General features: G+C 35.0%; 1 protein-coding gene across 2 annotated transcripts; it reads right to left on the minus strand.

Moving 5' to 3' along the window:
- Window positions 1-871: 871 nt before the first annotated feature.
- Window positions 872-12123, minus strand: LOC105348980 (solute carrier family 15 member 4). Of its 2 annotated transcripts, XM_011458604.4 has the most exons (11): window positions 11934-12123; window positions 9825-10120; window positions 8142-8240; window positions 7584-7669; window positions 7020-7159; window positions 5527-5696; window positions 4748-4926; window positions 4217-4403; window positions 3189-3389; window positions 1745-1888; window positions 872-1565 (listed from the first exon to the last, which is right to left on the minus strand). In XM_011458604.4, exons 2-11 carry the CDS (start codon window positions 10081-10083, stop codon window positions 1309-1311), a joined length of 1722 nt encoding a protein of 573 aa, XP_011456906.3. In that variant the 5' UTR covers window positions 10084-10120; window positions 11934-12123; the 3' UTR covers window positions 872-1308. The 2 variants fall into 2 exon arrangements, with proteins under 2 accessions (XP_011456906.3, XP_011456907.3); XM_011458605.4 differs by lacking the exons at window positions 9825-10120; window positions 11934-12123 and adding an exon at window positions 8790-9108.
- Window positions 12124-12372: the final 249 nt, after the last annotated feature.

Genomic DNA, 12372 nt, shown 5'->3' on the forward strand with positions numbered 1-12372 from the left:
TTATGTCAGCCATAATTGGAACTCCTCGGACCACCACCCCCAACCATACGTATACTGATGAAAGTATTATTGGTCATTACGGAGTTACGAATGTCTTAGGTCGCTTAATTATGATGGCCAATTTGGATTTTTGCGGAAAAAACTACGATAGCAAAACTCTTCATTTTTTAACCGTATGTAATTAACACCAACTCTAGTTTATCTGCGATGTTTCAAGAAAATCGACTCTTTGGTTCTTTTTAGGGGCCATCTCAAAATACGGGTACATTTACTGTAGGAATACACAAGAAATTGTCATTTTCCGCAGTTCAAAGCATATTTTAAAAACACTTCAAAATCTTTTTTTCTCAAATTGTAATATGTGATTAGTGTTATCATTTCTTCATTAAATGTTTAATGTTTAAAAAAAATACTTAATTCTACCGTCTAGTTTTAAGTGTGGACCATCTTAAAGTATTAAAATGCACCAAATTTGCTGCATATATGGAGTATTACAAATGTAGATTGGTATAATGGATTCATTTAAAAATTAAGAAAAATACTTCGAGGATTGCTACATTCTGTGTATAGATTTTCAACGGCTTACGCCTACGAATTTTACTTTTTCTTTTATAATATTTCTTATAACACACTCCCACAACGCTTCATTTTATCATAACGTCATCAAAGAAATAGTTTAGTTTTAAAATATAAATTTTCTTAAAATATTTAAATATTTTTAATTGTGTTTTGTTTTTTGTGTACAGTTTTATTGATGGTATCGAAAATAATTCATAAAAAGTGTAATTACACTGCATTTTAGATAACATTGAAAACTAAATTCGGCCTGCTTAAATATCACAAACACAAATAACAACAAAGAAAATGGTAAATGAGTTTATTTAATGAATGTTCCTCTAAGTTACATATTATTGTAACAATATGAATATATCGAACAAGCAAAAATCATAAGTGAATCGAAGACAATTTGATGAGCACACGACGAAATACTGTATTTCAATAAAAGATAATAATAATGTTCATACAGGTATTCATGCAAATCAATTAGATGGATTTCTTCTTTGAAAATCATAAAATATTGTTTTAAGATATGACGATCTTTTGTATCTCTAATCTAATGCTAGTAAAGCACCACATTGTCGGATTTCAGATATGAGAAAACGCCAACACATTTCAAAGAAAGATAACTCGAAGTTGTTATTACTTTAAGTAGTAACTCGCAGCAGTTTTTTGTTGAACGTTATTAAAGGCAAAAGTAATATCTCTACGGAATATTACAAACGTCTTTCGATGCTGCTTCGTGGTTTTTCATAACCTTGTGCTTTCCGGATGCTCACTATAACCGTGGTTTTCATGAAAACCACCCGTCGTCTGCTCATACGGCGGCGGTTTATCCGGATCGACGACTTTTTCTGCTTCTAGGTATTGAGTCTCTTCCGGTGCCTTATACTTATAAAAATAAGCCACAACGACAAAAACTAGCGTGTTCACTGCCATCAGGGCGGCTAACATGAAAAATAAGTTTTCTGTCTTTCCGTCGTTCATTTCCTCTGGAAACCAGGCATCTGAAAAATATGTCCGATTTGAAACATATGTCATCTATAAATGTTACACAGGCTATATAGAAAATAATTCAGAATTCTGGTTGAGGTCAATAATACAAAACTCAAAATATTGCCGGACTGTGAGAAAGAAAAAATATATAAAACAAAAGAAGGAAAGAAAGAGAACCTAATGTACTAACCTGGAGGGTCAGCTCCTGTGACCTCTTTGACTATCTCAAGAATTGCCTCAGACACATAGTTTCCAATTCCTGACGTCATGAGAAATAGACCCATCACCAATCCTTGCATAAAAGATGGCGCCTGGGAGTAGGCAAATTCCAGGCCTGTTGAGAACAAGTTTAGCTTTAAAAAAAAAAGCTTAACCTCTCTAGAGCAAATTCTTAACAACAAGTTATCAAAAAAAAAAATTAATTCTTTATTAGATAAATGTCGCCTTCATCTACACAATGCCACGATGGCGTATCGAACTTTTTTTGTTTGTGCCTTTTAATCAAACAAACATAAAATAATGTTTTCAAAAAGTTAATAGTGACATCGGCCGTAGTAATGACTAACTTAATAAATATACATGTATATAATTTACAGCTGCTTATTCTATAAAATATAATACATGTAGCTCCATACACTGTTTTCTTAGTGATATGTTGAGTATCGGCACATAATAATTATATATCATACGTTAGTTGTACCAAAAATACTTCTAATTTTAATTACAGTCCTGTCTGGTTATATGTTATCTGATGAAATGAACACATAAATTGTGATAATTCTTGCAATATTAAATAGTGAACGCTAGACAACATCTAAAAGTCACTCAACGCTATAACAAAAGTACAAGTATTAACTGGGGTTGTTTTTTGTTGTTGTTTTTTTTTTTGGGGGGGGGGGAGATAGCAACAAGAGAGTATCAACAAAACCTGAAAACCGAAATCACCTCTATTCAAAATACACTTTGTAACAATCCGTCCCTATTTCAAAACATTCTCGTAAAGATGATAAATTGAGTTTAAATAAAAAAAATGAAAATATCAAAGTTTGGCTGAGATATGGGGAGGGAAAAAATTGCCCCAACCCTCCCCTAATGCTACGTGTCGTTCGGTTCTGTTAGTGAAAAAGGTCATCCCTGTTAAGATCCCATACATACTCCATGAGCACAAAAAATTAATTTTATATTAATTGAAAAAAGTAAAACTAAGCCGAGAAAGGGTATTTATAAAGGTTTATTTTTGGTTTTTCTTTTTCTCAAAACTTTTAACTTTCAAAAAATTCTTCCAATCCTATGCTCTCTGGTGACAGTACATACTTAGTAGACATAAATAACTAGATCTTTGGACAGTCTTAAACATTTCAAAATTTCTCCGTAGAGCTATAGATCTGCAGCTTGCTTGAGGCCAAAACACTTTAAACGTTTGGTCTAAGTCTCAATTTTGCAAAAGGAATATATAGTAGAAAAAAGGTAGGTGTTACTGCCCGCAGGCCTGCATGCGCGGGTCTGGGGGTGGAAGTTGAAAGGGGAGCCTCCCCTTTCTGGAAAATTCAAACTTATCAGTTTATCTCACATAGTAAAGTTACCCCCAAAAAATTCTTAGGACCTGCCCATCTGGCAAATTGAATGCTACTCACCTGAAACACTCGCAAACACCTCACTGGCTCCTACAAGGGCAAACTGTGGAACTTGTGCAAATATCGAAATACTCGAGGCGTTGAATGTATCTCCTGAAAGTTTTTGTTCAATGACTCCATTTTCTTCGATGTCCTTTTTACGGTAAATTTCCAAAATTCCCGCCACTAAAACCGACAGAGCTGATAAGACAAACCCCAAGCCTACAATACAATAATCAAAGTACTGAGGAACTGAGAGGAGTTGATTTTGTCGATGTTTATTTATTTTAAAATAAATGATATGTTATTTTGCATGACAAGTACATGTATTTTCTAATTTGAATTACGCACATTTTTATAATATGAATTTTTGGACTTTTTCGACAAGAATGTCGAGAAACCCCCATTTGAATAATGTTAAATAATATTCAAAGATAAAATTAATTCAATCAAACTATGTATCGGTGATAGAAATATTTCTCGAAAATTGTATGGATCCAAGCAATATTGAACTCTAGTCTCGTTCAACCAAACGCTCGGCTGACACCGTTAATCTTCGACAAGGATTTACGGAGACAGACTCTGGCGTAGGAATACATACGACTACAAAAAAATGTTCGTACCATCTAAAATCTGACTATTTTCAAGGTATTTATAAATATGTTTTCTTGAAAAACAATGCTTTAGCATACATTACATAGAATTCATCAATTATTTTCAAGAACTAAGTCTTGTCAGCAGCAGTGATTTGTGCTGAGGTATAAACACTGTTTCACTTTCGGTTTGTCTAAGTAACTGCATAGGAGAGTTGAAAATCAACTCCCAAAAATCTATTAAAACTCATTGTGATTAGTTTGAAACATCTCCTAACAGAAGTGCATGCTGAAGGAAAAAAGTCAATCAAAATATCAAAAGATATCCAATAAAATCTTTTTCTTTTTCTACATTTGATTGCATGTGAATCAATATTTACTGGAACTTCCCTCCGTGTTTAATGTTTTTGTTTGTTGGGTATTTTTTGGGATTTTTTTAATGTAAATGATGCTAACCGATTCTCTGCAAGTGAGTGGGGCTCCTGTTATATTTAGCCAAAAATGGATAAACGACTTTGTCCATGATGGGGATAAGGATTAAGATGATGATCGTGTTGAACACATTCAATACAGCTATAGGCATTATCACGCTTCCGAGTTTGGCGTCCATGCGTTCGCCTTGTAAGAAAAACGTCGACTGCATCTGAAATGGAAAATAAATAACAATAAACAAAACGTTCTCCTCATTGCTTAGAAATTTAATTCTCTGTTGATTTTTTTCTTCAAACCATAAATATCTACAAAATCGTTAAAAAAAAGACTATATACACAGATATATTCACAAATACATATAATTTTATAATATACACATATTTATAATTCAAATAAAAAACATTAATCTTTTGAACTTTGCATTAAACACTGGCTTGGGAACTATCGGCAATTGCAATTGATGATTGTAGCCTCAACAGTCAATGGGGAAATCTAAAATTTCACCTCACCATTTAATGTTTAATCCATTAATCAAAGTGACTACTTTTGTTTTACCTGAGAATATATTGCCCAGTAAAGAATAATCAACAGGAACACTGGAATAACCCGCAGAACAGCGATGACACCGGTAACGAAATCGTCTGGATACTTTCCTCCATTGCTTTTTCGCGCATTGTCAAACTTCCTACATCCAGCATCACAACAAACGCCAAGCGAATCGACAATTATGCTACCTAAAAAATAAAATAAAAATAAACCCAGTTTATTTGTCAAGAAGCTTTGAAATACGATTAAGAGAATTTATCATTTCTAATAAAAGACCCCGTGTTTATGTCCTCTCCTGAATTAAGGAATAAGTTATTTTTTTTTTTTAGGTATTATGAGGTGATAATTTCGGTTGGGGCGTGGTCAAATCCAATAAAGCCGAAGTGCTTTATGATAGATTGACCACGCTCCGACCAAAATTATCATCCCATAATATTTAAAGAATGATTCCTTATTACTTTTATTTTTTCCCATTTAAAAACTTTAAAATAACATTTTATAAAACCGCTATTTTTTCATGTAGCACATGCCATGTATTACTACGCGGTGTAGCCAATACCGTTTTCGGTTATGCTATAAGACACGCCCATTCTGTGGCACTCATCTTTTATAAAGTTATTGGGCTGTAAGCTTCAAAATTGATTCGTAATGTTACCACAGTCAAAGACATTTGAAAATGTAAATATCAGTAGGTAAAAGACAAATTAAAAATTGCCATTCCTGGCATTCTACAACATATGGACAGAGCTATGACGACTCCGGACCGTGGGCTTGATACGAAGACTCACCTCCAGGAGGAGTCTGTTTGTACTTGGATTTGACGGCAACGAATATGACGAGGGCCACTATCATGGAAATGAAGGGTATGAGGTAACCCAGGCTGAAGCTGACGTTCTGCTGTATGTACGCCACACCCAGGAAAGCAATGAACGAGCCGGCGTTAATGAACCAGTAAAACCTGTATAAATCAAATCAAAACTAGAGGTACTGTGAGCAAGCTCACAATTGATACCCCCCGCTAAGAAAAAAATCATAACGCGTGTATTTTTGCTATTATAGAAAATATTGGATGAATCTATTTCACTGTCCATTTACTATAAATAACAACTGCTTTATTTTTGAAAACTGTTAATTTTTAACTTCTAATATTTCCATTAAAACAAGACATGACACAGACAGAATTTAGCTTTTTTGAAACAATGACCTTGAACTTTCTCAATTGACCTTGGGTCAAGGTCATGACAAACCCTTTAATCATAAGCAATATTGTGTGAAGTAAGAACTTCCAATGTTTCTCAATAAGAAAGATATGGACCGGACACAAATTTTGCACTTTTTCTGCCAGTGACCTTGCCCGAATGACCTTGGGTCAAGGTCATGACAAACCCTTTAATCATAAGCAATCTTTGTGTGAAGTAAGAACTTCAAATGTTTCCCCATAAGAAAGATATGGACCAGACACAAATTTTGCACTTTTTCTGCCAGTGACCTTGACCTTGCCCGAATGACCTTGGGTCAAGGTCATGACAAACCCTTTAATCATAAGCAATCTTTGTGTGAAGTAAGAACTTCCAATGTTTCTCCATAAGAAAGATATGGACCGGACACGAATTTTGCAATTTTCTGCCAGTGACCTTGACCTTGCCCGAATGACCTTGGGTGAAGGTCATGAAACACCCTTAGGTCATAAGCAATCTTTGTGTGAAGTAAGAACTTCCAATGTTTCTCCATAAGAAAGATATGGACCGGACACGAATTTTGCACTTTTTCTGCCAGTGACCTTGACCTTGCCCGAATGACCTTGGGTGAAGGTCATGAAACACCCTTAGGTCATAAGCAATCTTTGTGTGAAGTAAGAACTTCCAATGTTTCTCCATAAGAAAGATATGGACCGGACACGATTGCACAGACAGACGGACAGACAGACAGACAGACAGACGGACGGACGGACAAGGTGATTCCTATATACCCCCCCAAACTTTGTTTGCGGGGGGTATAAAAATGAAGTACTGGTGACTTCACTTTTGCTTTTTGTTAATAAAAGAAAGTACACGGAAAATCCACTTTATTCTACATGCATATGATATTATATATGGCCTGATAAAATGGTATGTCCTATACTGAATGTTGTTTGTACAAATGTATTTTATTCTATCTATATCGAAGGGCAAAATAGCATTGCTATCGTCTTTTTCAATATACATAGAAAAAAGCCCTATGCATAGTGGACGGTGAGTTGGGTTCTTAAGGGGGGGGGGGGGTAGACGCACAGGGACCGTACCAATTAAAGAAAGATTGTACAGCTTCCGGTCCAAGATCTTCAACTTGTTGCGCGCCAAATGGTCCGACGTTTGCTTTGATACCCCCGGTTCCTATGGCAACGAAAACGAGTCCCATAAAGTAGTAAACTCTGCGCATACTCTGAAAACATGGGGTATATTATTGGTTACTTGTATGACAGTTCTATACCATAAATGAATTATTAAAGAAGTAAGGAATCATTCTTTGAATATTTTTATCATTAAGATCGGGGCATAATCAAATCCATTAAGGCCCAGAATCCTTAATGATAAATTTGATTACACTCCGACCGTAATGATCACCTCATAATATTTAAAGAATGATTCCTTATAAGGCTACCTTTTTTTAAGTAACAATTTTCGTCATTTGTACGAATAAATATTATTTATTGACAGTTTAACGTTATTTTCATTTCGTAAAATTATGCACGCACAACAATACGTAATCTTTGTCATTATTGAACTGTATTAAACTTTACATTTCAAATTGATTCGTAGTGTTATTACAAACCATGACAATGGAAAATATGAATATTGTAAATTACTGTGGACAGGTCGAAGGGTACACCATCATCATCCGTGCCAAAGAAATCCGTGTAATCGAACGCTGAAGTCGGCAACAAAAACAAGCCTAAAGTTTGCAAAGAAAAAAAGTTAGAAACTTGTTGATAAATAAATCCTCACTATTAAAGTTAGAAATCTTGGAATAGCATTAGAGCCGTTTTAAGAAGAGCTTGGACTTTGGGCGTACAATTTGATGAAGGCGGGTCCTACTTATGGTTAATTTCCATAGAAATGAATGCATTGAACGCAACAGGCAGGGCTAAAACAATACGACAGCCCTTAGGAAAAAAAAGCCCTTACTATCTTCGACAGTCTTTGAATATAGATGAGCTGAGAAAATATGTATTTAATATATGACTGCTTGTTTTGATGAGTAAACTATATAGATAGTATCATCACACCAAAAGATCTTGAATCTTAAAATGGCTCTTAGTGAAAACGTACATTGCGCGCGCGTCCACTTGTATATATGAATGCTAGCACTGTTGTAAATTGTAGCACTGTTTCAGTGATTTTGAGATTTTGCCATTTAAACTTACCTAGCACATATATAAGTCCCGATCCTAGAATTGTGTTGTATTTTCCCGCTAAAGTGTCTGCTATATAACCTCCAATGACGGGGATAATAAACACAGTTCCTACGAAATGAAAGGAAAGTTAAAGTAATGGCAGCTGTATTTTATTCATATGTGGTTTCTGTTGGTCAACCCCTTGCAAAACTTACTTGTAACTCGTTGCAATTTCAATGATAATTGATAAGATTATCATTGACTTCAATTCCTAAATATGAACTGGAATGAGAGCAAAATACCCTGATGGGTATGGTTCATCTTCATATGCACATTCATATGTCAACTACTTTCAGACAATTCGGTCAGAATTTACGAAGGCCCAAAATTACATATCATTAATCAATATTATGTCTTGCAAAATTCCACAGTCTCTAAAATAACTCAAGTTTTCTATATAGTAACATCTTAACATCTCTTAACCTCTCTGGTACAGTAAATAACAGATTGCGTTGCTTTGCATGGAGCAAAGTCTGAGAATCCCAGCCAAATAAAACACATGACTATTGCATAACTAGAAGTTGGCATATGAATTTTTTTTTTAAAGAAAAAAAATATAAGTTTGAAAGAATCTTACGATCGATACAGATAGCTGACCCTTGACCTGTGGTAACTAACCGGTGAAGTAGAGACTCACTGAGGTAGCAGTAGTGGACTCCAAGTCTAGTACCGTGGTACCATACAACAACAGGTTAGCGGTCACGCTATAAAAGGTCAACCTCTCACACAGTTCCGTGAAGAGGATGCAAGCCACGAGCACCACTTGTTTACCCCTCCAGATCGAGGGACGGGCGATCGGTTCCCCCACCTCCCAACCTCGTACGGAGATTAGAGCCGTTTTTTCGTCATCCCCAGCTTCCATCTTACCCGTGTTCGCCGGTTATTTGATGTTGGTTATAGGAAGTCACATGATGTGCAGATAAACGTGAGTTAAAGTATTTAGGGTAGATAACGTTGATACAGTCTTATCTTTGTTTAAATTTGACCATCACCAAAAAACACCACTTCAACATTTGTTGATTTTAGTAGATATACATGTTAACTAAGGTCATTATTCTTTACTTGACACTTTATTTAAAATCTTAAGATTTCAAATACAAATCAAATGGGTCGAATATATCTGACTTAACATAGATTTATTTTTAACCTTAGAAAAGGGTCAAGATATTTACTCACGCAAGACGAAATTTCTGTTTTATTTAAGAGTGAAGATTTCAACATTTTGTGGCTAAAATCGGCTAGATATGCAAGTGATAAGTTTGAATGGTAGCAATAACTCTGTAAATTCCTCTGAAGCATAGCACTGTAAGAGGTCAACACACGACAAAACAGACTGGGCGAGGTCCGATAGCACCTGTTCATACAGGCATATTGCAGGACTTTGAAGACACTAGAAAACCGACTCATGGTGGCAATTGAACGTACCAGACTTATAATATAGTTTTGCTTCTACTTCAATCAGTAACTTAAAAAAAACAGCGTTTATCTTATCTACCCCTACCCCACCCAATCCCTAAAACAAAAACTCCATGCCCTTCACCAAAAAGTCTTAAATAATGATAATAAATTGTGTAACCTTTCTCTATGTATTATACATTCTACTCAGTATTTACTACTTATAAGAAGATGTCAAATGAAAATAAAGACACTTGCCGGAGAAGACCAACGAAACAGTTGCTGCTGTGGTACTCTCCAGTTTCAATGTGTTGGTGCAGAAAAGCACCACATTGGCGGTGACACTGTAGTAGGTCAGCCGTTCACAGAGCTCACACATCAGAATGCACCCCACCACCACCAGCTGCTGGCGGCTCATCGGCCGACTCGATGGTTTCTTTTCCGCCTCCATGTTGGCCCCCTCTCTTCCCGTCCTCTTCAATAGAGGCTCTGATTCGTCTGGGTCAAAACTTGCCATATCAAGGGGTATAAGCCTGCCGATAACGGTATTTCACCTGATAAGAAAACATGATTTATTTATTTTTGTCGAAATTTGGCGCTAGGTAGTGTAGATATGTACATGTAGGTAAGATCTTTATCTTGTCCTCAGAGAGAACGTTGAGGTGATGCTTTTTGTGTGTTGAGGAAGATATTGCAATATAATAATATCAATACTTATAAAGAACGCATGACATATAATTGGGTAGAATCTTTAATGAAAACCCCCACCATTTTAAAGATAAGTTTAAATATTAATCATCTACACGTTGAGAGGAAATAATTTTCAACTTTCGTTTTTATTGCAGTTAACAAACAGAAGACATCAGACAGGATACAATTTGTTGTTCATTCCACCAGAATAGGTTTCAAGTCCCTTATAGAGTGTGTTTAATTATCCTGTTCATGTTTAAGAAATATCTCTCTCTCTCTCTCTCTCTCTCTCTCTCTCTCTCTCTCTCTCTCTCTCTCTCTCTCTCTCTCTCTCTCACATTGACTTGTAAATGTTGATATTTATCTATTTTATGAATAAATCAATAGACGCTCAAATTTTTAAAAATGATATTTCGTTAATTGCGATTTAAAGGAAATAGCTTTCACAAAAAAATCTTCGAGGATTAAAGCTTGAATATCAACTCCTTATTCTCTTCCAGGCTATTATACCTCGTTTAAAATTGCCATCGACACATACTTTTGTAAACGTACTTTAACTTTAAAAAATTCGATATTTGCTTTGATTATAGGAAATCAAACAACGCACACATACTATCATGGGTCGGATTTGAACTCCCTGGAGAATATAGAGTGAGGCTTTGTTAATGACCTCTCAGAGTACTCGACAGAAAGTGATAGATGAATTCTGGGTCAAGAAATCGGGCATGAATGTCTTGCAGACATCCCTCTGATCTCCTGTCTACACGACAGTATACAAATTGCAATTGTTTATTATTCGGCTTTTCTGTAAAAAAAAATTGTTTCAAACGGATGGTTTGTGATTCAGAAAACTTTGAAATCATCATTCATTTTTTTGTGGATTTCGTAGACATCGTTTGGCTCGTATTTACCGCCCCCACGAACTTGGTACTAACATCATATGATGTACACTTATTCAATCACCGGTAAATGACTTTCTAACCCTCCCTCCCCACCCCCCACCCCTTCATCACAAAAGTGTACAGATTTGAAGTTTTTTGTATTTCAATACTTCTTGACCAAGAGGGTGTTTCAAACCTCACAATCTGAAAGATGTAACTGAAACACAGAGGAAGGAAGAAACTCTTTCATCAAAAAATAATATATATTGTAACCATATATCTGATAATAATTGATTGTGTAATTATTCGAAATATTTGTCGTGCAACATTAAAGTTCCTAGGGCTTTGTAACATTTTTTCATCTTTATCCATATCTTTAAATATAAAAATGAACACAAGTCGCGTCAATTGTAAAGAAAATATTTAGATTAATATCTAATAACATGTAAATTGTGGATTAATTTACAATGAATTTTAAATCATTCAGTGTCAAACTGAAATATGGAAAGGTGATAATTAAAGTACTTATATAAGTTTTCATGACATTTTAGAGTGGTATTCACCTGTATTGAATACATTCATTTCAATCTCTAACGGGTTTCCGTAAATTTTTAAATGTAAGCAATAAGACACCCCAGTCTGTGCTGTGTATACATTGTACAAACATACCCTGTCCCATAATGATTGATAGCAAGAATATGCCTTTTGATTGTTACTAAGATTTCAGCAATAGAAGTATTTACATGTACTACATAATTCGGAAATAAAAAAAAAAACCAAACACTTGCAAAATTACCTGAATATCTCTAATTATTTCCTTATATCCATGTAGACGAATTAATTGATTCTTCCTGGTATGTGTAAAAGCCTTTGTTTATATCTTTTAACATTTTTCATCATGTGTAGATATTCAGCTTCCTCAAACGGTCACATGTTTATGGATGAATAGTACATGAGATAAAGACGAATTTCTGTATGGTTCAGACCCATGCCAATTTTCTTTCATAATATCAGATCATGTGAGTCACATGATTTTCATAAATATTTCCAAAAATATCCGCGGTAAAAATTTATAGCAAAGCTTCTCTTATTACATGTGTTTATACATAACCGTTGTGACGTATATTTTCAGATATCAGTCCTAATTATCAACCCTAAACGTCATGTTGCCATCGTCTTTGATTGTTTTGTATATAAACGTCCTAATGGTTTGTCTTTTAAACTTTCTCTACAAC

This window comes from Magallana gigas, chromosome 7 (assembly GCF_963853765.1).
Source record: "Magallana gigas chromosome 7, xbMagGiga1.1, whole genome shotgun sequence".
In the NCBI taxonomy this organism is placed as follows: Eukaryota; Metazoa; Mollusca; class Bivalvia; order Ostreida; family Ostreidae; genus Magallana; species Magallana gigas.